The following is a 26,350-nucleotide window of genomic DNA, read 5'->3' as shown; positions in this document are numbered from 1 at the left end:
ACTTCCTACACACATATTACAATTTATCTATTATCATAAATCCCACCCCAGGCTCACAGAAACTCAGTCCTTTGTCCCATCTATCACTGCACTCTTATCTTCTTATCTTCCCACTGTCCTTGCTGGAGGAGCAGTGTTTGCATGTCTTGTTTCTCTGCTAAAAGTTTCACAGGCACAATAAAAACTGAATTAACCTTTCTGTATCAAAGTGAGTCTCACCTTTATGCCTGTTGTTCTTTCGTTTTAGTATTCGTAAATGGTTTTCTTCTGCTGTCTCTTCTGTACTCTGTAAGAAAATCAAAACAATGTATTTTTACATTATGCTGACATTTACTGCTGTTCTCATTATCATATTTCTGTCTTAGCAGAAGGATAAAAAGCAGTCCACGTTTCTGAGAATACAGTCAGCTTCTCTGCATGGCTAATAATATTCCTCTCCAGACATTCTATTTTGAAAATGGAAGCAAAAACCGCTTCAAAGCAAAAAGGTTTAAGAAAAGCCAAACACATGGGACACCACCTTCCTTGACCATTACATTTGCAAATAGCAGAGAAGTTAACAAATGCCTACTGGGAGCTCCCAAGGCTCTTTCTGAACATTGTCAGAATCCTTTGATAAGTAAATCCTTTGCTGTAGCAGGTCCCCTGGTCCCCTGTTTTAGTACTACTGAAATTCAGAATTACCATTTCTTCTGTGATGGTGGGAGGTGTCAATGTACGTCTTCTTTTCTTATTTGCTGCATCTAGGAATCAACAAACAACGAAGTAACAAAAGTGAGAACCTCAGACTGACCATCATACATCATTCAAATTTCTTCTTTTCCCAAAAAGCTACAGAACTGAGGAGCTTTGGGTGGCAAGGCAAAAGTATGTTTCAGCTTCCCCAAATACCTGACATTTCAGCAGAATTCACACTGTTTCCATTTAAGAAAATTGCAAGCATGAATCAACCATTAGGAAAAAGTGCAAATCATTACAGCATTAGGTTATCATTTAACCTTTTCAACTCAGTAGATTTTTAATTGTGGCAGAGTGAACTTATTCCTCCCAGCAGCAGCACTACCTCTAGGTGGTAAAAAACTGTTTGGTTTCTTTTCCAAACAATATTTTTGCATTTTTTAATACACCCTCAAATCTAAGATTACTTAAAGAATTATTAGGTGTCTCAAAGACATACAAATAGCATTAAGTTTTTCATCAACATAAGAACCCTCCCAGAAAACCTCCAGAAGCCATTTGACTTGTCAGTTTAACATTATTTATGCTATAAAGTGTTTGTAGCAATGTGATATGACATCTCTGAAAAATTATCTCTGCTTTCACTACATTGTTTTCATCAGGATGCACCAGAGACTCTTGCCAACATCGTAACTAGCAGCTTTTGGAAACAGCTACAGTATCACAAGCAGAGAAGGATAACTCTGGCAAGGAAGACATGGCAAGAGCAGAGAAAGGCAGAGAAGAGTGCAACCACCCACCAAAACCTGAATGTTTAAAGTACAGTGGGATTACACTTCCCCTTCCCTGTTTAATTCCAGAACCTCTGGGCAGCATTTAATAAAGTCTTTCCTGTTAGAAATCATCCTATCAAGAGGAATGAGGAACCACTGCTGGACACAGAGGCTGTGGAATCAAGTTTGGGCACTGGTGCTGTACATTTGCATTTTTCATGGCCTGAAAGGAAACAGGTCTCTCACTTCATCCAAAACAAACCTGTAAGGCCTAATTTGGGGCAGTGTGGGAGATACTGCTGTAGGTACAAAGTGTTTCTTGCTGTCCAGCAGGGTATTTTTGACACATGATGGGATTTTCTGAGCTCTCCCTGGTATCTGCTGTAAGGATGCCTTATACAAGAGAAGCGGAGTCTGAAGAGCAGCCCAACTCTTCCTGCCCTGCACAGTGCTAGCTGCTCTCCTGCATTTGTCAGTCTTTACTCTGTCCACATTCAACTCTTCCAGTTAAACAGGTTGGAGTCTGTTTCCAAGTCCAAACTGCTCTCACATCCCTGCTGCACAGAGCTGCAAGGGGAGTTCTTGGCCCATAAGGCACCTTATCCCCTTCCCAATCACACAGCAGAGCCCTGACATTTCAGCACAAGAATACTGTATGAACCAAGAATAAGGCAATCTTCCTTGACTCCACTTTCTCCAAACTATGAAGCAAGAGACACGGGACTTGGGGAACCAAGTGTATTCTACTGAACTCTCCCACTTGCTTCCCATGGTACAGCTACTCTCAGGAGGGAGAGAAGCTCGTTCAGGAGGCAGGCCACACACTGCCAGCAGAATCCATTTACCCCTCATAAACAGAAGGTCTTCTCTAAATTAAGTGCCTCTGGAATAACTCCTCTAGGAGAAAACTCTCTTTTCGGGGAACATTGTATATGCAGCATTTGAAGACAAAACCCATCCAGTATCTAAAGGGGGCTACAAGAAAGTCAGAATATTACTTTGTACCACAGCATTTAGTGACAGGACAAAGGGAGATTGCTTCAGACTGAAAGAGAGCAGGCTTAGGTTAGACAGAGAGAAATTCCTTACTGTGAGGGTGGTGATACTCTAGAACTGTTTGTCCAGAGAAGTTGCCCTGTCTCTGGAAATGTTTAAGGTCAGTTTGGATGGGGCTTTGAGAATCTGGTCTCCTGGAAGGTGTGCCTGCCCAAGACAAGGAGGCTGGAACTAGATAATCTTCAAAGTTCCTTCCAACCCAAAGCATTTTGTGATTCAACCTTTTAAGACTTAAGTCCTCCTTATGAACAAGGTGGTCTAGAGGGCTGGGTCTAATGCCTGAATATTATCTGGTACTGGAAACAAAGCAATCCTGGGCCTGTCCAGTACTTGCACAGTAGACCACCTGGGAACCTGGGCAGCCCCAACAAGCTCTGACAACCATTAGACCACAGAAAACAAAGTAATTTTGAAAAGTGAAGAAAGGTCAAGATTCAGAACTATGGATAAGTAGAAAGCACAGCTACTAAGTAAACTAAGAAGATGCATTTGGTTAGTGAACCACAGCAATATTGGATATTAAACAGACTATGTCTGGCTAAGAAGCCCCAGCCCTCATGACTAAAATCTCAAATAATAATCACCTAACCCATTCCTTAAGTGTCATCAGAGTGCAGCAAGACTCTGTCAAGAAGATTAGCCGAAATTTGCTAGACTTCAATGGGAACACACCACTGTCAGCTCAAGTGCTCACAGCACAAATGAGTTAAAATTCAAAGTGAAGGCCAGTCTAGAACCCACTTCACTGTAAGCAGAGTTGTATGCATTAGGCTAACAAGATCCAGCTGTGGGGTTTGGATTCCCAAATACCTCTGAATCAGGAAGGGTCAAAACTACCAAATAAAGCTGCATTTCTGTAGCACAGGAAGTAATCCTTAAACGGGGCTGTACAACTCTTTGTTACACTTAAAAAGCTCTTTGGGATCCTTCAGAATGAAAGGCCCTATTTTAAAAACTGCTGCAGTGAATACAGAAGATGCAAATGTGAAAGTCTGCATAATCCCAAGGTGATAAAATCCCAAGGTGACCTCTCTATAACAGTCCTCTCCTTGCTAATCTAGTGCAAACTTATGTGCAGCTCTCCTGTCTCACATGGATTCCACAAGCTGCTTGGACCTACTTGCCCAGAGTAAGAATGATTCCATAAAGGATTGTGTACACTATGGTTTAAGTCAGTTTTCAGTGAAATTCAGGGATGACTTAATTTTGACTTCTCCCACTTCAAAAAAACCTTCTTGATTTCTTTTGTGCATACATGCAGATCTCAACCAAACCACTCCTGCAAGATTAGAAGTCCACCACTCAATATGAAGGTGGCAATATCTTGTTCATATGATCTACTGACTGTAGGATGCAAACTTTTAAAACAAATTAAATCAATGTCATTAAAGAAACTCACCATAGTGATTGGTCCTATTCCCTGGGTCATGTTTTGGGCAGAACACTCTAAAATGTAAGTTAAATTTCAAGAAAAAGAGAAGAAGTATTAATAAATATGCAGAGTTATGCTGACAGATTTAAACAGATATTTTCCCCTCTATTCACTGAACATAAACTGAAAGACAGTTAAAAAAAGTCAGGACTTTTGTTCAGCATTACCCACCTCAGAAACCACCTGCTTTAAAGCATGCACAGCCTTGCATCTGTACTTCCAGAGCTTCAATGGACTCTCAGCACTGAAGCTCTGAATGATCAGTTCCACCAGCCCACCATTCAGACCCTGAGTCAGACGTGTTTCATGTGTGTGGCAATCACTGTGTCAGAGACACTGAAATGAGATTAAGGTGAAACACCACAGTGTTTCCCAAGGTGAAACACCACAGTCCTGACACTGTTCCATCACATCCACTGCGGCTCTGCGCCCTGGCCCTGCCCCGTGCAGGCCAGGAGCCTCCTCAGACACATCTGCTCAGTGTCACTCTCCATTCCTCAGCCCTGCAGGATAGTGGCAGTGCCACCACACACAGCACTGGAGATCTCTGTGTGCCTCGCTCCTGCTGCCCTGTGCACACGGAACGGCCCCCAAATCCTGACTAAGTAGGGCAACCCTGTATGAGATCCAGTAGCTTAAAGCTGCTCAGTCCATTTGTTACTTAAAGACTTCAGTAATATGTGAAATAGGAATATTTTCAGTGGTTCTAGGAGAGCAATGTAAACTCCTTGGAAGAGGCCAAATGAAACAAATTTATCTGAAAATATTCCTTATCTTTTGAATACAATACTGTGCAGAGAACATGAACCAGCTTTTACAATGTGCCTTTCTTACAGAAGGATCCCAAGTCACTTTTTAAGCAAAAATGCCTTGTCAGGAGCATGTTTAGTTTATCTCTTCCTTACAAATCTATTTGCCAAGACTGATGCAATATTTAAAGAGAACTGCATTTACTAGGACATTTTCTAATTACTGTCATTTTTTAAACAAAAACAGAAGCACTGTCCTTAGAAATGCAGACTGTTGCCTTGATGAGGAACTTCTTTTGCATGAAATGCATCTTGAAGCACAAAACGTCAGGTACGCCTAACAATGCAATCAAAAATATACTGGAGAGACCTTATTTACATCCCTGAATTTCTAATACTGCCCTTTGGAAAATGTTTTTTATTCTTCCACTCCTGTAAGTTCTAGTCTTTCACAGTGAAAAACAACCCATCCTAAGCACAAGAACATATTATAAAGTACAGACAATATATTTTACTACTCAGGCCACTTTATTTGGAGGTCCTTCCCTACTATCATTTTTGTGAGACAGGAGTGCAGTTATTTCTCCACTCTATTCTCTGTTCTGTGGCCACTTCCACAGCACCATATGGTTTCTCTTTTCATTCTGCTCAATTTGTTTTGATCATCACTACTCATCATTACAACAATGGCAACTCAGAATTTAAAATCACCAGCTCTGCCTCTCTTGAAGGAATGCTCTGTTTTCAGTATGTTATATTTCACCATGAAAATGTGAAGGTGCTGTCAATCCACATCCACTGTTTTTTAAGTCTACTCTCCAATAATTTCAGCTAGCTACAATTTTGTGCTTTATTTATGCCACTGCTACTGTGCAAAAGTCTTCAGGTTTAAATCCTTGAAAGCTGTCCTAGTATCTTCCTCTAATCCAGTCCTTTCCCAGCTCTTCAATACAGGTTGCTATAGCCTAGTTTCCTAGGCTATCAGTGTCACACAGTGACTTAAAACAAGGGTCCCTCTTCCAAACCTCCAAGGTCACCATCTCCTAAATGCCACCAAACCCAACTGTATATGCAAGCACTTCTTTACCAGTTTGTATCTAGACTGCTGTCAGACCCACTTGTTTTTCAACATCTTGAGTTCAGCCTTCTTGTACCTGAGTTATCCCTTCTAAAGCTGTAAGATGAAAACCATTCATTCTGCAATCATAGAAAGTTTCCATCTTCCCAGTTACACTCTTTCATGAGCTCTGCTCATCTGAGATTCACAAAGGTTTTATAAGCATCAATTAAGCATCACCTCCTCCCTGCACAGCTGGGCTTATAGCCTTGAACAGATGCATTCATTTTAGGCAGAGAGCACTGTGAACCAGCCAGGAGTGCAAGTGTCTTGACACAAAAGGACCCATCTTCCACTGCTACCAAGGACTGCACTAGTCCACCCCTTTCTGCAACAAGCAGGATTAGACAATCCTCAAATTAATCTAAGTCTAACATGACCTGTGATCTCTCTGGCCTTGCACAGAAATGAGTACCAGGGCTTTTATGCACCTCAGACATCACTATAACTTCAGCATTTCTAAAGGTCCCTGAAGCCACAGTTTTTCAGCTCCTTCATCTGCATCATCCAAAGTTTGTTCCATCTGTCAGTGGCCATGCAGGCAGACCAAGGGCAGTGGTCACAAGGACTAGAAGGATCAGGACAAAAAATTTACTTAGAATCCAATCAATTGCGTTAATGCTAGCAACATACTTAAAATACAAGGCCTTTGGTGGGAATCAAAGTTCTTTCCTAGCACAGAGAGGGAAAATTACCCAAACCTGCCTAACATGAGCAACCTAGAAGTGCTATAACCTGCTCTGCACTCAGACCACATTTACTGGAGCTTCTGAACCAAGAAAGGATTTAGAATCTGAGTGACATTAACAAAAGTCTTGTTTCTTGAAGATTAGCTAGAGAGTCAGTAGGACTGACTTTTTCAGATTTGGCCCTGTTATCTTTCAGTGATGTTTCAGGCTTAAGCACTAAACAGATTCCCTCCCACTGCAGTGAAATGAAAACATTTCTCCCACAGTTTGTAAACAGAGGATTAAGAATCACTTTAGGAGAGGAGAACTTATTTCCTTCCTTAAAATCCCCTTAAGCCCCACCCAAGGAAGTCCCTCTTGTTGACACCCCCAGAGGCTGGCAGTGACAGAGGACACTCGGTGAGTACCGGTAGATGCCGTTGACCTGGTCGGTCTCCACGGCTGCGTCATCGCAGAGCGCGCAGAAGAAGTGGTAGCTCCTGCGGCACGTGCGCTCCTCACAGCCCACCGTGGCCCCCTTCTTGCGGCAGAAGTTGCACACCTACAACAGGAGGGGTTTCACCAGGTAAATGTCAGAGGCAGCTCCTCCAAATCCTGCCAGGCAGGGCAAATGCCACTGTCTGTGGGAAAAGCTAGTATTCCATTGCAAATCATCTCTGTGTAATTCATCGGGCAAATTCACTCCTGCAAACTCCAACCCTGGTCATTATTTCCGCCACCCTTTTGCTATCTCACCTCTATTTCATATTGATAAATTTGTAAAATGAGTCAAAGAGCCATGTGAGAGCACTGAGCAACTTGCCCAAGTTATTTTAATATTAATTAGTGTTAATGTTTGTATTTATGTTTTCTAGGCTAACTTCATAATGAAAAGAGTTCCACCCAGGACGTAGGGGAGAACAGCTGAAGACAAAGGCAATTAAAAAAAGTCTAATTTAAATAATCTTATTTCTGCTAAACTCAGAAGGTGCTCTCCTTTGCAATTGTGGATCACATTCTTTTGTTTCAGGCACTGGCTTCCTTCTTTGTCAAAGTCTCAGGAAACTGACTAAGGACCTATGGGCCAGAAAAAAAAAAACCCTGCATTTTAATACAGAATTAACTAAATTTCACCAAACCAAATGTTAAATCAACGACTCCAACACTAAACCTCTAATTTCCGTAATCTTACTATATCAGAAGGACCAGCTACTTTAATGAATTTTTTCCATTATTATAATGAAGGCCAGACAGCCTTCAATACTATGAGACAGGACTAACTGCATATTCAGAAACATTTCCTTACCAGCCGCTTTCCTCTCCTGAGCTCTTTTAACACCGATGACACATCAAACCTTATTTCCAGATTTTCTGGGTTCTGATCTTCAGATTCCACAAATCCTGAGGAAAATAACTAAAAACAAAAGAGACAATTTTAAGAAATAAGAATGACTCAGTCACCAGTGCAAAAAAGAGACATGTTTTCTTGCCCTACATAATGAGGCTGCTTTTTCTCTATCTTCAAGAGATTCCACCTACACTAAACAAGGAGCTGTGCTTACAAATTTCTGCAGTCAAAAGAAGTTTCTCCTTCCACATAGGAGATTTCACATAATCTGAAGGCAAACTAAGAAAAGACAGTAAGGTGAAAAAGTTAACTGATTAAAAACATGAACAAAGAAAATCTGAAATTCCAGGGTGCCCAGAGGTAGGATGAGAAGATCTTCAAGCAACAGACCTCCACACCTTGGACATTTTATTATGTGCTCAGTTGTTCAGACCTACAGCTGGATGTAACATTTCTCTGTAATAAGATTTCCACATAGCCCAATGCTGACAACAGCTGACTGCAGGAAAAAACCAGAAACATTGTACACATCCTGGGAGAAACGCCCTAAAAATGCACACGTGCACACTCAAGCCACTTTAATTCCCACAGAACTACTGAGCCATGACAGTGAGTGAGGAAAGGGAAGTTCCTGGCAATTATTTCCTAAGCATTAAATGTAGCAAATTCCAAACGAAAGGGAGCTACCCTTTCATCATCTAGCAGGCACAGTCTGTCTGCTCAGAAGGTGATAGCTGACTGCAAAAAAAAACCCAAACACTGCAAACAAGTCTAAGGCAGAGAAATGAGTAAAGTTGATGGGAGAATAAAGAAAAGAGAAAGAAGAAAAAACACAGAGAATTAAAGCCATAATAAAACCTGTTTCAAACAGAATATTCAACTGCTGTAAAAAAACATCATTGTGAAACATTCTGTTAAAAAAATAACCAGCCAAAAAAAAATATTTTTTTTTTTATCAGAAAAATAACAATGTAGATGTAATAATTTTAAGAATAAGGCTGGGACAGTGACAGAAAGTTGCTCTAGCAGCAATCTCTGGCACTAAATGGCCCTCAGCTATATTCTACCTCTGCTGAAGGAAGAATACAGCAGCTATAATTGATTCTGCACACCAAGAACCAGATTCACCAACATTCCAGAATAAAGGGGAGGCAAGAGAGTAGAAGGATCACAACACACTTAGAGCTTCACAGATTTTTTTATATTATCAACTTCTGATATTTTTATTTCTTATTTTAAATAAGGCACACACTGGAAAGTTTTTTAACCATCAAGAGGTATAGATATTTTCCTGCAAAGATTTAAGTACACAACCTTCTGTGGTCTGAGAACCCTCATCCAAGAGGATGAGTCTCAACAGTGTCTCAAGACCTATTCCTGTTGCTAGGCCATATGTGGTCTTTGTGGTGTTTTCATGTGTGTCTGGGACCACTGATTAGCAACAGACATCAATGAAAACATCACAAATAAACAGCTCTGGGTGTGCAGACACATCCTCTCCCACTACAGAATCCTGGCCAAATCGCTTTTCCTTTTCACAGCTTTTCAATCTAATATAAACTTGCTGGTTTGAGTAACCAGCCTTTCAATCCACACATCATGGCAAAATCAAAAAACAGGTAGGCAGTGGAAACTTCCCCCTTTATCCATTTTCCACTTCTCTTCAGTACTGACCAGCTAAAGGCACTCACCAGACAATCCTGATGAGCTGCAATATCTCTCTCTGTGGCGATATACATCACAGAGCCAGCCTCCCCTTCTGAACAAAATGCACATCTTCTTCTCACCATCTTCGCCATTATCCAGAAAGCACCTGGAGCAGGAGAACTGGGACAAAACACAAAGCAATTGACAATTTCCACGGGTCAAGCAAGACAGAAGAAACCAGAGCCTGCCAACACCTGCCCTCTGACTGCTCTTTCACCTACATTCCGGACCCTTGGTGCTTTCCTCCTCCAGTAACAACAACCGGTAGAACAGGCAAAGCCTGCTCTTGGCATAGCAGTGGCATGGAAACCAGATCGAAAGAGGTCCAGCATTTAGAGCAGGAGAAAGAGTGGTTTATCTCCTCTTAGAAAGTCACTAACAAGTCATAAGGAGTAATACAAAAGTTTTCAAGCTTGCTTGGCAACATCTGCTCCAAAAACAGAGCAGCCCAGCAAGTCATGCCCTAAGGTATGAAACTCATTTATAACTGGAGAAGGGCACTCACTTGTGTTTTCTTAACCTACTGCTGCCACATGTGGGTCTGCAAGTCAACAAAGAACCGAAAACAGCAGCCCCCAAGCTTTGCCAGCGCCTTCCAGGAGTTCACAGAAAACAAGGAAGAAACGCTAATTTCTTATTGTAAGAAGGATGCAGCAAAGTAGTGTGGAGAGATCTACTAGTAAATTGAGGCACAAGAAAAAAATCATAAATGAGAGATTCAAACATTCTCTCTCAACAAGATGAAATGCTAACAGGAGTGACAGAATTTTTCCTGAGGGCAAAATTGCCCCAGGGACACCTGTTATCTTTTCCTGGCCATATCGACTCAAGTCTTAATTGTTCACACAGCCTTTCTCCAGCAGCTGCAAAATTCTGAGGCCAGCTACTTACTTCACAAAAAGCAGTCTAAATGTTTCTGCACAAGCCTTTACATGCATCCCTCACCAGCAGGTTAGAGCATCACCCCACAACATTTGCAGCAGAAATTTTACTTTGTTTTTTGTGGAAGTCCACCACAGAAATCTTCAACAACTTCCCACTCCTACGAGGTGCGATTCTCCAAACTGTCCTCTGCTGGAGGTCTTTTATATGTCCATTTACCCAATTAACAGATGCCAAACTCTGACAGCACAAACTCCTGTATGACAAGGGGGAAGAAAAATCTGCATTTACTTTCAAAAAATAGGAGGATCTGAAGTCAAATTATTCTAGTGAGAGGTAGTTAAGGCCCAAGTACAAAATAGGCAGGAAATCTTATAGTCCAACAAATCCTGCAACCTTTTTTTAGGTTTCAACAAACTGTTTTCATTAGCTCCCATCTCCCTTGCCTAAAACAGACTGGGTAGCCCCAAGTGAAAACACCACCAGAGTAGAAGAAGATGTTTTATGTTTTCTCTCCTCTGGCTCACACTAGTGACAACTTACTTATAATCACAAGTCACTTTGCCTTTGCACACAGCTGGAGTTCTTTTTCCCTTCTGTGCTTCTATGTCTTGTAAGCAAGGCAGGGTAGAAACTGATTTCCAATACCCATCTATACACTATCATATCAGTTTCATAACTTGAGCAATAAACAAACACAATAGAAACAAACAGAAACACAAAGACATTTTAGAACTAGAATAGAAAAGAAATAAATTCCAAAGAAGAACAAGCTAGAGTTTGAATGGCCTAGAATACAGGAAAATCTCTCTGCAGCAAACAAATACCTGGAATCGATGCAGAAACATAGGCCCTGCTCAGGCCCAGTCAGAGGATCCAGGTCCAGGAATTTTTTAAGGAAGGGGCTAAAGGCAGAGTCTACAGTCCCTGGTGTTCTTACAGGCGCCAGAGAGATCCTGGTGCTGATGGAGAACAGAAGACACTTGGTCAAGGTCAGCTTTGGGGTTACTCCAGCACTTTTGTAGGGACCCTGAAGCAGTGGAAGTACAGCTCTTGGCCATTCCTCTGTGCAGAAGCAGCCAGCCTGCACCTATTTCCCTGTTTAGCCCCATACCCTGGCCCCCTGTGGTAGGTTGGCCCTGTCTGGATGCCAGGCAGTTCCCCAAGCCACTCTATCATTCCTCTCCACAACTGGATGGAGAAAGAAAATATAACAAAGGATTCATGGGGTTAAGGACAGGGAGAGATGCCTCACCAAATACCATTACATGCAAAGCAGACTCAGCTTGGGGAAAATTAACTGAATTTATTACTAAAAAAATCAGAGCAGGATAATGAGAAGTAAAATAAATTTTAAAACCACCTTGCCCTCACCTGTCCCTTCTTTCCAAACTCTACCTCCTTCCCCCAAGAGGAACAGGGAGGTGGGGAATGGGGATTATGGTCAGCCCATCACTCATTGCTCCTGCCACACTCAAGTAGCCCTTCCCATGATCCAGTGTTGGGGTCCCTCCCACCAGAGACAGTCCTCCACAAACTTCTCCGTGAGTATATCCCATGAACAAAAGTTCTCCATGAACCGCTACAACATAGGTCAGTCTCCCTTGGAGTGAAGTCCTTCAGGCACAGCCTGCTCCAATATGGGTCCCCCCAAGGGTTACAAGTCCTACCAGGAAACCTGCTCCAGCATGGACCTCCCACAGGGCCACAGCCCTCTCTCAGGCATCCACCTCCTCCACAAGCTGCAGGTGGATCCCTGCATCTCCATTAATCCCCATGGGCTGCAGGGGCACAGCTGCTTCCCCACGGTCTGCACCAGGGGCTGCAAGGGAATCCCAGCTCTGGCACCTGAAGCATCTCTTGCCCCTTCTTCTCTACTGACCTCGGTGTCTGCAGAGTTGCTCCTCTCACACATTCCCACCCCACTCCTCTCTGCCCACAATTATATCTGCCCAATAACTTGTTTTCTCTCCTCCTTAAATGTGTTACCACAGAGGCATTACTATCATTCCTGCTGGGCTCTGCCTTGGCCAGCAGAGGGTCAGTTCTGACACTGGCTCTGCTGGACATGGGGGAAGCTTCTGGCAGCTTCTCACTGAAGCCATCCCTGTAGCTCCTCCATCACCCAAACCTGGCCAAGCAAACCCAACACACCCCCACAGGAACTTGTGCTCTTCCCAAGTTTCTGCTACAGAGTACTACCAGGAAGAGGATATGAAGGAGCTGCCTGGCTGCTCCTGCGCAAGAAGAGAGAGGCTAAGGGCAGGTTTCCAGTTTCAGTTTAATTACATTTTATCTAAACAATGCCTTGCTTTTGCAGGGCTTAAGCCTGCCATTCAGGGATTCCAGCTGACACCCTTGGATCTGTCTGAAAAGGCAAGAAATCCTTGCTCCTCTCTTTCAGTAGCACTCATGACAGCACTGTTCTGTCACTATTTCTCCTGCTGTCTCTTTTTAAAGTTGAGCAATCTGAAACTATTTAGCTCTTCTTTGTGCAGAAGCTGGTCTGCAGTTTTTTTCACCTCTGTCACTTCTCTACTCCTCTGGCTACACTCGAAGAGGAACAAACCACCTCCAAAGGGCTGGGTTACCATTTATACTACGAAGTCACAAGATCACTCTGTATATTTCCTCTTTCCTTAATAATTCTCACTATTCCAATCACATTTTAGCTTGTTTCTGAGTGCAGAGCTGACACTCCCAGAGAACTACTGTTAGAATCATTAAGCAGTGAAAAAACCACAAAGCTCAACAAGGGGCCCACGGCGATCAGAGCAGACAAAACTGGGTGAAGTGCTGGTGGTTTGTGCTGCCACAGGTCTGGGGAGGAATGTGAGGTAGCTTGGGAGCCGTGTGGCTTTGTTCTAGCCCTTGCTTTACGGGAAATGTTTTGCACCAATTGCACCTCCGGGGCATTCTGTGCAATGTGACCACTAACAATGGAAGGTACAAAAGTACCCTGATTTGCACCTAACTGGAAGGTGAGAATTCGACACAGAAACCACAGGGACAGATCCACAGGTTTGTCCTCCTGGCTCCCCTAGAAGGGATGCCTTTCAGTGAGAGTCACAAACTTGTCACAGAATCAACTAGGTTGGGAAAGACCTCTGAGATAATCATGTCCAAACAATGACCCAACAACACCCTGTCAACTAGACCAGTAGTACGGAGTATTACAGCTCCCCAGATCTCTTTCTCAAGTGGAATTAGATTAAGTAGGGAGAGCATCAGCGTTATGGTTGTTTCTCTGCCACATCTATCATCTTCCACTTATCAATGCTGGATCTTCACCTGCTGTTTTAGTCATTCCCTTACTGTCCCAAAGCTCTTCTGCAACCCTTTGCTTCCACTGTCATCACCACACGGAACCCAGGGGGCCTAATTTAGCTGTAAGATTTGGGGGGCCTTCTGCTGCCCTCCGCTCATGACAGAACAAATGACGCTGCAAAACAGAAGGCAGAGCAGCAGCTGAGAGAAGTCACACCAGGCCACTCCTCCTCTACCTGTGCCATTTCCTAAAAGCAGGGCTGTTGGTTTTGTTTTTTTATTTTTTCATAATTGATGGAATCCAAAATAAAAGCCTCTCTGAGCTCCTCAGAGAGAGAAAAGAATTAAAATATATTAAATCATAGATACAGAATAAAAGTGTAGGTTTCAGTTTTAAGTAGATAAAAATACAGCTTAAGTGCCCTAAGAGTCAGTCCCTGTTAACTAGTGAAAAGCCTTATTACCCAGTTTAAAGTTCAGTGATAATACCCTTCACAGATTCAACTCAGCTCTAGACATAATGAAAATATACTTTGCATTTTTGGATAAGAACAGATAGGATTATTCATGTAAACAGGTAATACCCTATACGTAAGATTTAGGTAAAAAGAATGCTGCTTTCACATGTGAGAATTAAGTTCAAACTGGTGTAGAAAGTATTGTTTTAGAATCGTGTTTTTAGTTGATAGGATGATTTATTAATTTAATCCCCTGCATTGAAGATCAGAGAAAGAACGATCGATGGAAGAAGAACAGCAGCCCCATCATCATCACCAACTGCTTCTGTGGCCCAGGACAACAAGGACAACAGAATGCCACGTTGTGAAGCTGCTGCCCCGAACATCGGAACTTTTATACCAGAGAGTTGCTGCTCAGAACTTGGGATTTTATGCCAAAGCTTTTAGTAAAGCCTTTAAGTTTCTAAATTCTTTGCCTTTGAGACTGATGCTTTTTTACAATAAATACCTTTCTAGCAACCATCAACTGCTCATGTCTCTTTGAGACCTAGAAATATCCCCGGAATCCCCGCTGAAGCGTCGACACATAATAGTGACTAAAGGGTAGAAAAGCAGAAAGGAAACAGAAAGTAAAAAGGGAGAACAGTGCTGGAAAGAGCGCAGGGCTTGCGCCACTTTCAATCCTGCTGAAACATTACCAGTGTGTCTAAGAACTTGCTCTCCAGACCCAGTTCTGAAAGCATCCTTGTAAATATCCATCTTTTACACAGGAGAAGGCTAAGGCACAGAATCTCTTAGTATATCCAGAGGGCAGTAAGGAAAAGAACCCGAGTCCCCTGACTTCCAGCACGCTACTGAAACCCACTGCCCCAGCTCCCGCTCTGCTCTCCTCTTCCTCCCAGCGCAGTGCAGGACTGGATCTATAGAAGTAGGAAGAAAGAAAGAAATCACACACCTGTTACCACATACTCACTCTGTCCCTCATTTGTGCTTTGTGAGGAAAGAAGCACGGCAAGATATATGGTATCTAAAAATGACCAACATTCACTCCCCCATTCTCCCCACGTCATTACAGAACAAAAACATCCAGATTCCTCAAGGAACGAGAACGAATAAAGAAAGCTATCTTTTTGATCGCCTTTCACTTGTGATCACATCTCGTTCGAACCCCCCAGCCGCGGGCAGGGCACCTTTCGCTACACCGGGCGGCTCAGAGCTCCATCCAACCCGGCCTCACACACCGCCAGAGATCAGACAGCCATAGCTTTTCTGGACAGCCCGTGCCGGTGCCTCACCACTCTCACAAGTAAAGAATTTATTCCCAGCACCTCCTCGGGCCCTCACGGAGGTCCCGGCGCCGCCTCGCGGCCCCCCCGCTCAGCCCGAGCCCCGGCAGGGTCCACTCCCTGACCCTGCGGGGAGAGCGGCGCTGCGTGACCGGCGCTGAGGAGGCCCCGCGCTCCCCCCGCCCGCGTGCCCGCTGTGGCACTTACCGCGGGCTCTCGGCGCGGCCCGGCCCGAGCCAGCCGTGACTCCCACCGCCCCCTCCCCCAACCTCAACTGTCCCGCGCGGAAGTGAGCGTGCCCGGCCGGAGCACGGAGCATGCGCGGTGGCGTCCGCCGGCTCTCCGCCCCGCCCGCCCGCGCGGCGCTGATTGGCTGCTGCCCCCGCGCGGCCGGCGGGAAGGCGTGCCCGCTGCGGCCCCGGCACGTCATAGGGGAGGCGGTGCCGGGGTCATGGACCCGGTACCCGGCTTCGACCCGTGCCAGGTACGGCCGCGTCGGGCAGCCATTTCCAGAGGGCTTTCACTATGGGAAAGGCGCTATCCTGCATCCCTGCCTAGCCCCGTGTTCACCTTTCACAGAATGATAGAACTGCTGTCTAACCTGAACCTCCCTGGGTGGAGCTCCTGTCACTTGTTGCCAGGGAGAAGGTCTCGACCCCGCCCTGGCTACGCCTTCGTTTCAGGCAGTTCCTTAGAGGGGAGAGGTCACCCGTGAGCCTCCTTTTCTCCGGACTAAACTGCCCCATCTCTCTCAGCAGCTCCGCAAAGCAGCTGTGCTCCTGACCTTTCCCCAGCTCTGGACCAGCTCCAGCACCTCCACGTCCTTCCTGATTTTAGGGGCCCAAAAACGGAACACAGGATTTGAGGTGTGGCCTCACCAGGGTCAAGTAGAGTGGGACAATCCCTGCCCTGCTCCTGCTGGCCATGCTATTGCTGACACAGGCCAGGATGCCATTGGCCCCGTTGCCCACCTGGGCACAGCTGGCTCATGTTCAGCCACTAAGGACCAGCACCCCCAGGTTGTTTCCTGCCAGGCATCTTCCCAGCCACTCTGCCCCCAGCCTGTCTGGGGTTGTTGTGACCCAAGTGCAGGACCTGGCATTTGGCTTTGTTGAATGTCACCCAGCAAACTCACCAGCTGCATTGACTGAAGTTATAATGAGCTATGTAAGAGTTGGCTTTTGCTATTATATATTTGCTTTTGCAAATTATTATAAGTTGAAACTGCTTTAATTATATAATGCAAATTGTAGTTGCTTTTGTGGACAGCTGGATTGTTGTTTTGAGTGTCAGTTCCTCACAAGAAGCCCCCTGTTCTGTGGTTTCAGCAGGCAACAGTTACTGATAATCGAAGGGTCAGTGTCGGGGGTCCTCATCACATCTGTTCCTTAAATATTATCTGACCATGCAGACAGTTTTGGCTATTTTCATTACTGTAAGTTAACCACAAGTACTTTAAATAATTTTATTTTTTCAAAGAAGTGACTAAAGGGAAGAAAATGAGAAAGGAAACAGAAAGTGAAAAGGGAGAAGAAGTGCTGGCAAGAGTGCAGGGCTTGCACCGCTTTCAATCCTGCAGCTATTCCACAAATCCATTTGAGTTATTTTCATTATTGTCAGTTACAAAAATAAAACATTAGTTATTATTTCACAACTATAGCTACTTCTGCAAAAGTTAACATTATAATGCACAATTCATAGAACCCCCTTTAATATTTGTGAAAGCCAAAACTATAATGTCTTCATTACACTGTCCACAAACTAAAATATCATCCATAAATGATGTTCTAAGGATACAAGCTACACAGGGCCAGGGCATCAAAAAGCTAACAAATTATACTATATCAAAAGCAGTTAAAAGTGATTATAAACTGTACAATTTTAAAATTGTTGTGATTAATAATAATTTGCAAAAGCCAGTACATAATAGCAAAAGCAAACAACTACACAGCTATTTGTAACAATAAGATATGGCTGGTCTTGCGTATAACCAAGATAGCACAGGCAGAGAACAAGATACCATAAAAGGAAAAATACCAAGTCTAAAGGGCATCAGAAGACCACCCTGGACTGCCTCCTTGATGGACTCTCGGACTCTGTAAACGTGGATTTATGCAATGCTGTAACAATCTGAGGTGGAGTTGTGGTAAACAGACTCTGAGGAGTCGGCAGAGTCGTTTGGGGAAGTAATGCAACAGTATAAAGGAATGCTTGCTAGAGAGGTGTGTTCTGCATCCAGTGCTGTTCCATCTGCTTCATTGATCTTATTATCCCTTATTAACCTCTTAAAATTTTCAGGAGTGGACTTAGTTTCTCACAACAGGCATAATCTGGCTCATCAGGAGACCACACCAAATACAACATGGAGCTTTTAAGATCAGCTACCTTTACCACCTATGTAAGAGACGCTTTTGGGGTGGTGGACAGTCCAGGACACGGCAGAGACCTCTATAGTTGAGTTAGATGTTAATAGTTTATTTCAGGGCGTGGGAGAGAGAGAGCGTCTGCTATGAGCCAGCAGATAGAGCTCAAAGCAGGCTTGGAGAGAACAATACAAAAGGGGGTAAAATATGAATACATGAGTTCAAGACTTAAGATTGCTAAGAAAGAGGGTAACAGAACAGAAGTGAGAGAGCCAGGAAAAAGAGGATGAAAGAGAGAAGCAAGAGGAAACAGGAGAAACAAGAGCGTAGAAAGAGTGAGGCAAGAGCAAGCAAGAGAGCATAGCAAGAGAGAGAACTCTCTTTTACAATTACTTATATAATCTATACATTTGAATATTCTATTCTTTTACTAACCAAACTTTCTAAGTATACTAATACAGTAACGTTTGTGTGCGACCTAGAGAAATTGCTGCTTTTGCATATTTTTAGTTATCTCAGGGTCCTTCAGACCTTTCCTTATAAGGCTGGGGAGAGGGGTCTTAGCTTAGTTTTATTGGGGGAAAGAATGTGTTCTGGCTTACCAGCCCGGCTTCTTTGAATTATTCAAACCGTGCTTTCATTTGTATTTCTTCCTTAGCCTTTCTGGCTACAGAGTCATATTTATAATTTCTTTCTAATTCTACCTTCCCAACAAGCTAGATCAGCTTTGGCTTTTCAGTACTGCTGGTATCATTCCAGCTGGTTTCCCAAATCCCTTTGTACCTGCCCAGATGCAGCATAGCAGAGCTAAGATCAACCCCTGTGTCCAGGCTTGGAATTCGATTACATCTACTAGCCAAATGGTGCTACACAATTCCAATTCCCAGGTCTATTACCTAGATGATACTCAAACATGATTCAAGCACACACAGATGCATAAATCTTGAACTAGTAAAATCTTCCTAACAGAAGTCTGTTCTTCAACACAGGAAAAAATTCTCTGTGGAGGAAAATCAAGTCCAAAACCCTTGTGAGCTCTTCCTTCAACCTGTTGCACTATTAAGTTCTGTGAAATACAAAGAGCTGGAAATTAATGCTCAGTGATTTTCTGCCCCAGAAAAAAAAAAAATCAGTTAATATGCTCCAGTCTAGTTTCTTTTATACTTAAGCCATAAGTGATCTTCAGCTGTCTTTGCATTTGTATGCTTGTATCCTGGGCACTAATATTAATTTCCATGGAGCCCTTATACATCCTTAGATCCCTGCTATCCCTCCATAGGGATCATCTTGCTCACTTTAAGAGCTGCGATTCACATCTCAGTGCAACTAATTCCCATCAGGCCTAATAAATCCCATCCCTTCATTTATGATGCCCCTGACAGGCTGATGAGAAGTCCCAAATGTGTCATTCTACAAGTGCTTTTGAATACTTCACTTGGAATATCTTCACCTGTTTTTCCATCAGTGCTTATGGCTTGGTCCTTCTACCCACTGCTCTGCTAAAGCATGGGTGATACAAGGGGCTGTGCTCAGAAACATCCTCACCTGTGAGCTGTGACAAGTAGAGGAACGGTCAGCAGAGCAGAGAGCGAGCTCAGGTGAGCACTCCTGTGGTCATTTCCTGCAGAGGACACTTGCAGGACACTCTCAGCAGAGCTCATCCTAGTAATGCTACAGAAGCAGGCAGAAATCACATTTTGTGAGGTGATTTTGCTCATGGATAGGTTATGATCTCTGGTCTGGAGGAGGAAAATGAAGAAGCACCAGTCTGGAGACAGACCTGATAAACCCAGCTAGCCAAAAAGCCCTGTCTCATACACATCTATGCCCACAGCAGGCTCTCCCAGAGTTGCAGATCACATGGAGCAAGTAAGTGCTGCCTCTTGAAACATCAGGTTTGTTCTCCTGCATTAAGAAACCGGGCTTTTCCTCACCAGCCCAGTATCATTAATTTCCACCACTGATCTGGAATATATAATCAACAGCAGTAAAATGTACCTTCTTTTCCCCCCCCACTCCTGATGCTTTAAAAACAATCCCCTCTTCTTTCCACATTCAAGTCAAGCATAGACACAGATGTTTTCTACATTTTCATTTGTTTAAAAGGCTAATTCTACTCCTGGGTTACCCGTGGGTTTGTCATACACTTTGGCATGTCTCTGGTTAACATTGAAAGATGTTCCCCCCAGGCATATTCCTCCTGAGTAGACACAAATCTTCAATGAAGCAAAAAGCAACTGAGCTGAGTGCTGTCTTCAGCTAACACAGAGGATGCAGTGCCAAAGGGGCTGATCAGTGCAACAGTGGGTGGCTCTGACTTTCTGAGGAGTTACTGCACCAACATTGGGGTAACCCCACTCTTCTGCATTTGTCTCTGGAGACGGGTGGTGAAAGCCCACACAAACCCAGTGTGATGACTGGGATGAAAGCTGAGGATGCTTGATGGATATGTCAAACTCTCAAACAGAGCTGTGGGAGAGAGGATCTGGTTTCACTGTAAGAGAATGGTTCACAGGTCTGTTTTCTCTGTTAAAAGTCTACTTTTAACACACTGAATCTCCTCATGCATGCTGGAACTTGAGCATGATTTTTAAGCTTGAAGCATCCAAAACAAACTAAAAAAGAAAACCACTTAGGGCCACAGATGCTATGTTTGTCCACAGTTACAGAGCACAGATACAACCCAATTAAAACAGAACCCTAAGCTATGTGTGCATAAGACATCCACTGCCTCTTGGCCTCAGGGCTGAGAACTGGTTCATTTTGCAATATAGGTTTGGACATAACCAGGCCAAGACCTTAATTTGTTCCAACCATTTCTCTGAAAACCCCCACAGGCGCAGGGTGACATGGTGAGCACTGAGGCATGTGGACTTGGAATCTGGGATACCAACCAACCATGCAATCAACACATGAATAGTGGGTGGTAGTTCCAAGACTAGTTTATCAAGGAACAAAGAAAGGTGCAGGTTCAAGACTCTCATGTTTACCTTCTCCAACAAAGGTAATTTGACTTCAAGCCAACCATTTTATTTCATAAATGACAACCTCAGCGAGTGAGTTTTCTTAGCTCTCATGCTAATCAGCTGGCTGTATGGCAGTGATCTCCCCATGAGCTGGGATGCTGTCAATGTTACTCCTCAAGGCTGAGAGACACCTGATCAACTGAAGGTCTCTGATAAGTGACTGATATCACACAGAGCCTTGTATTACAGGGCCACTAGATTTTGTATTGGTAACTTTAAATCATTATCATATCCTCTGCAGTAAAAGTAAACTTTGCTATCAAACTATGTTAAGTCTTACTTTTACAACATTTTTAATGAAACCTCTTTTTTTGAAACCTTTGGGAGTGGTTCTTCACTCGTCTAAATTGCTCATCTGCAACATCTCCTGGCTTGCCCAAGGCTCCAACATATTCAAAAGCCACACACCTGCACACCCATCCCTTGTTCCATTTCAGAGCTTTCTCTGTATGTCACAGATGTGGAAAGGGGTGCAATCCAAAAAACCCAGTCATTTCTCTCCTGCTGCAGCAGGACTTGTTTAGCTCATTTTGTAGCACAAACACATCTCTGTAGAACTGTTTAATTCTGCCTCTGTTCAGGACTATCTGTCCCACCGGATCCAACAGGCTTAGTGTTGGGGTCAGAAGCAGAGAAAGTAGGCCCTTATCTGTGATGCCTGGCTCTGACACCCAAGACAGCACTGAGTTTAGTCTAAAACCATGGAGACAGCTTTTAAAGTTAAGTGGAGAAACTGGTGATGTGAGTGTATAAGTTACACAGAGTTTTCTTAAGTCACTGGGTAAGAAAGAGTTTAGGGTTTAAGCTATATTAGAAAATAAGACAATATGGACGATTTAGGGCATTGTCTCTTTCTCCTTCTTCCTTCTTCATCATCTTCTAAGGGCTTTTGGGTAATAATGAGTGTTTGGACAAAGAAATCTGCAGTGCAGCACACAGGTGTCAGGTGATTGGGTCACTAAGAAAAATAATTTACTTGGCATTTGATTATTGGACAAAAAGACACATAAAAGACCTTGGAAAGATTCTTTGCTCTCTATTTTGCACCTCTCTATCTTAATGTATGTAGCTTCTTGTACTCTGTATATATGTAATATAGATAAGGAAAGAATAAACAACTAAGCCCAAACACAAGAAAACAGTCTCTTGTTAATCTCAGTCCTGGGGAAAAAAAATCCAGCCACCAATGTCATGACCTGACATCTTAGGTGTCTTTTAACAACTCCTAGAGCCCAGACAGGCAGTCTTGAATTCATAATGAGTTTCAGAAACTTGAGTTTTGCTAACTCAGCACTGTGGAGGGACACAGAAAGCACCGAGGAACTGTTGCTCTCATCGTGCCTCTGCTGCAGATGGCATGGAGCAGGAATTCTTCCAGTACACTGAACTTTGCTTGTGGATTAGAAGCAGGGAGGAGGAAGACCAGGAGAACAGAAATTACCTAGGAAAGGCTTGATGCCTCTTCTTAAGACAAACAGTTCTAATTTTGTAAACTACAAAAGTGATATTTAAATGTAAATTTAAAAAATCATTGGGTGAAAGGCATTTTAGTTGAATGCAATTAGCACCATGGAGTTGAGGGCTGTTCGCTGAGTAGTCATCCCTTCCAGCACATAAATCCCCAGGTACAAGACGTGTTGACAGTAGGAAAGCTTTTCCTATAAGGTTTTTTTCCTGCACTTCTGAACTCCACAGTGACAGGAAATCTCTGTCTCTGGCATGCTTCCAGCTTCATAACCATAATCCCATGTGAGTTCTGTTCCAGCTTTCACATGTCTAAGAAATAAAACACTCAGTCAATTTGCTTGAACTAAGTGAAACAGCACTGTGCTAATAATTTGTCACCAACAACACACATGCAAACCCAAAAATTGCACGGGGCAGGGAGCATTACACAGGCAGCTTGTTGGGAGAGAAACAAGGGATACAAAGAGTCACTGGCACACTTCTGCTTCTTTGCCTATGGAAATTGCTATCAAGATAGCAAATTGGGCTGGAATCTAAACAATGTGCTCTAACTTAAGTGGGAAATTCTAGGAAACAAAAATGAAACAAAGAAACCCCACCAAACCAAAGCCAACCAAACAAAAGACCAAAACCAAAACAACAAACAAACAAAAATTGCCAAAACAAGAACTCAAAAAAACCACCAAAACAGAACCCCAAAACAAAAAAAAAGAAGAAAAGGAAAACCACAAAAGTGATACATCTAAATGAATAACAGTTTTGTTGTTTTTACTATGTACAGTGCATCACTGAAGTTTGAACAGATTTTTAGATATGCTGTTGAAGACTAATCTTTGGTCTGACTGGCTACCTTTTAATGCAATTGCACTATGTAAACAAAGCCCAAAACTCAGAATTAAACACATGCTCCTTATGAACCAGCTGCTCTGGTAGTACAATAGAAGAAATGTCCAAGGTAGGAAATTCATTGTCCAAAATGAATGCCAAACTAAATAGCTGAGACTATGATGCTGAGGGACAACTGATGGAAAATGTAATAAAATATGAATATTGTGATGAAGACAGTAATTCTCTGATGTTTCTCACTGGATATGGTATAGAGGGACATCCAGTGAATTCCCAGGCAGCTAACTGACAACCAAAAATGAGGACTTTTCATACAGTACGTAACTGCAGGCTGGACTTGCTGACTTGAGATGTTCTAGAGACCAGACATGTAAAACAAATAAAAAGGTGACTGGGCAAGTTCATGGAAAGCACACAATTAAGCTCAATTATCCAGATGAAGTCCTTAATTTAGAAAAGTTGTAAAAGGGTGTTGCCCAAACAATGGAAGAGCCAGTGAGGAGAACTCTCATTCAATCATCTTCTACCCTAAACATCTTTGCTGGTCACTATTATCTCTCTCCAGTGGCCTCAGTCCCTACTACACTTCTTTACTGAGTAACTAAGCAAGGAAGACTCTACCTAAAATAAAATCTTTTTTTGGACATATTTCAAAACATTGTCTTCACAGTTCTTGGAGACCTCCCAGTGCAATCCACAGTATCTGTGTCAGTATGGAGAAGAGCTGCAAGGCTCCACAGAAGATCAGTGTTCCCTGGAACTGGTCTATCAGCACAAGGTCTCTCCTCTCTGTTCTGTTCTCACCTAGTACTACTGCTGGCATGCATATCAGCTAACTTCATTCATGCAATTCATCTTTCCTCTCCTGGGTTGAGTTGCTGCCATATTGTGTCTTGCTGGCACCAGCTGTCTACCTCTCTTTCTGTTAGACACTAGGGAAATATCTGCATCTTTTACTTTCAGAACAAATTTTCCCCTCTGAATATCCCATTGTCACATCCCCAGGACATGCTGGGTTACACAAAGTCCTGCTTGTCTTGATAGCTGTGAGGAAAAGGACCGAAGCCAGCTTGTTTGGCCCACAGTGTCTCAGCCTTTATATCCTGTGGGGTTCAATCCTGCTCTATAGGACAGAGATCTGGTGGCCATTCATTGCGACACAACAGTGGGATGAGTGAATCTTGGCTTTCCAAATCTTCATGCTGAGTGAAGCTTATTTCTCCACTGAAGATTATCACTGAAGTGGACACATCAAAATTAACCTTCCCTACTTTACATTCCAGTGCAAAACTGAAGCAAAACTCATTAGTGATAACCAATGAGTTGTATTTCTTCTGTCTTTAGTGCACAATAAGAAGTCACCTATAAGAAGGTAGTTTTGTGCTTTTATGATCTAAGCATCTGCCTCACCCCTCAGTGTAATTATTTCCTAATAACTAAGCACCGTTTCTTTCCTCCTAGTGCCTTGAATGAACAATATTATGCTTCCAGAAATTCACCTGTTTGTGAAGAATGCCACCCATGGAAAACTTCTGTTGTGAGTTTCTACAAACACACTTTGTGCAAAGAGATTTGGGCAGCAGCTGTGCTGTAAAACAGAAAATCTGAATTAGAAACAGTCCAACACCACATCATTGCCTGAAAAAATATTTTGTGCCAGATATCTGTCACCAGTAAAGGTAGTTTATTTCTTCCCTTCTCCAGTCCACATGGAAAGTTTATCATCCAATGCCATTGCCAGAGCAGCAGTGCGAGGGAGCAAGCAATGGATAACATGACAGTGTGTTGGCCAAGTACAGGATGTGAAAGGTCACTCAGGTGCATGTAGGAACATGTGTATGCTCACAGGAGCAGAAGGAAGGTTTCTGCAAGATGCACTACTAATATTAACACCATATTACCTCTGCAAGGAAGAACAGCTTCAACATAAGCAAGGGCTTTGCTGTAAGACATATTCATGCCAATGAAGAGAAATAAACTATTTGCAGAGTATCTTCAGATGTGTCTATGAACCATTTGTTTTAGCTGAAGGTACTTGGTAATTAATTGCTATTTATTTCTTGGCAAGTCAAAATTGAGAGACTTAGTGAGCAAACATGTACACTATGACACACCATTTCTGAAACTATGACTGAACAGCAGGGAAGTTTTATACAACAACACAACACATGTCCTAAACCAACACAAACTAGAATTTACAATGGCTGGGGAACAAAGCAAACAAAGCTGGGAGAAGGCATATGGTTCAATAAAATGTGCTATTTAGTCTCTGAACCTCTAAAAAAAGCCATCACAAAAAATGTATCATTCATTACTGGGAATATTTCTCTCAGGAACCCAGTGGTGCCAAAAACTACAGCTGGTACATAGCATTATCAGGTTATGGAGGCATGAACAGCCAACCTGTGACTCTACCTACTGTCCTGCCACCTGTAGTGGCAGGGAGCACCACATGTGCCTCTCTTGTCATGTGCCTACCACCCATACTGTTTATGTGCAAAAACTTTCTAGTTTAAGCTTAAATAAGTAAATGATGTATTTGCAGAGACAGCAAAGAGAACCCATGCAACTTAGTACTTACATTTAGAAAACGACCCACATTTCCTTCTTTTGTGGCATCCAATACATAAATATTTCCTTCATTATCATTCTTGGGAAGCATCCCATCACCGTCAGACTCCTCACAAAGTGCATCTTGTTTTGGCTGCCTGCTATTTCCTTTGCAGTCAGCTTTTAGGGGTGTATTATTGGATGGTCTCACAATACATGTGTCATCAGGCACTCTGGACTTGCGACAATGAACACTCTGCAGTGACAGACTCTTTCTTTTGCATCCTGCACTCTGTACACCAGCAGAGTCAGTCTGCCCAACTTCCATCAGATGTTCTTCCTTCTGCTTCTGGGTGGATTCTGTCAATGGACATGTATGTTATTTCTCAACACCAGTTTAAGGCCAAAGCCTTTCCCTTGATTTGCCCTGAACTCTTAGCCACCCACTTTTCCCATGTCTTCCTTGCTTGCTACAAATCTGTAACACAACTTTTCCATGTCTCTTATCAATCCTCTCACAAATTACTGTTTCCTACTGTGATGCCTAAAGCATTAGCCCAAGGTGCCTCTGAATGACCTAGTGTCTCACTCTTCCCAAATCCCATTCCAGACTGATTTCTCCCACTGTCATGAAGTTACTTTACCTTTAAGAAAGTTGAAGTTTCTGAGAACTGCCT

At 43.1% G+C, this 26,350-nt stretch overlaps 1 protein-coding gene across 1 annotated transcript in view; it reads right to left on the bottom strand.

The window, feature by feature from the left end:
* The window catches only part of LOC107211503 (histone-lysine N-methyltransferase SETDB2), a 48,667-nt gene that overhangs the window by 7,682 nt on the left and 14,635 nt on the right, over positions 1-26,350 (bottom strand). The window contains exons 12-21 of the mRNA XM_033513905.1: positions 25,705-26,033; positions 24,623-24,711; positions 22,478-22,586; positions 15,629-15,831; positions 9,513-9,648; positions 7,780-7,887; positions 6,902-7,035; positions 3,907-3,953; positions 685-743; positions 220-286 (exon numbers count right to left, since the gene is read on the bottom strand). Coding sequence (XP_033369796.1) covers positions 220-286; positions 685-743; positions 3,907-3,953; positions 6,902-7,035; positions 7,780-7,887; positions 9,513-9,648; positions 15,629-15,831; positions 22,478-22,586; positions 24,623-24,711; positions 25,705-26,033 — 1,281 coding nt within the window. The remainder of the gene's footprint in view (positions 1-219; positions 287-684; positions 744-3,906; positions 3,954-6,901; positions 7,036-7,779; positions 7,888-9,512; positions 9,649-15,628; positions 15,832-22,477; positions 22,587-24,622; positions 24,712-25,704; positions 26,034-26,350) is intronic.

The sequence above is a fragment of the Parus major genome, chromosome 1 (genome assembly GCF_001522545.3).
Source record: "Parus major isolate Abel chromosome 1, Parus_major1.1, whole genome shotgun sequence".
NCBI lineage: Eukaryota > Metazoa > Chordata > Aves > Passeriformes > Paridae > Parus > Parus major.
Note: the sequence above shows the minus strand (reverse complement) of the source record. Positions and strands in the feature narration are given on the sequence as shown.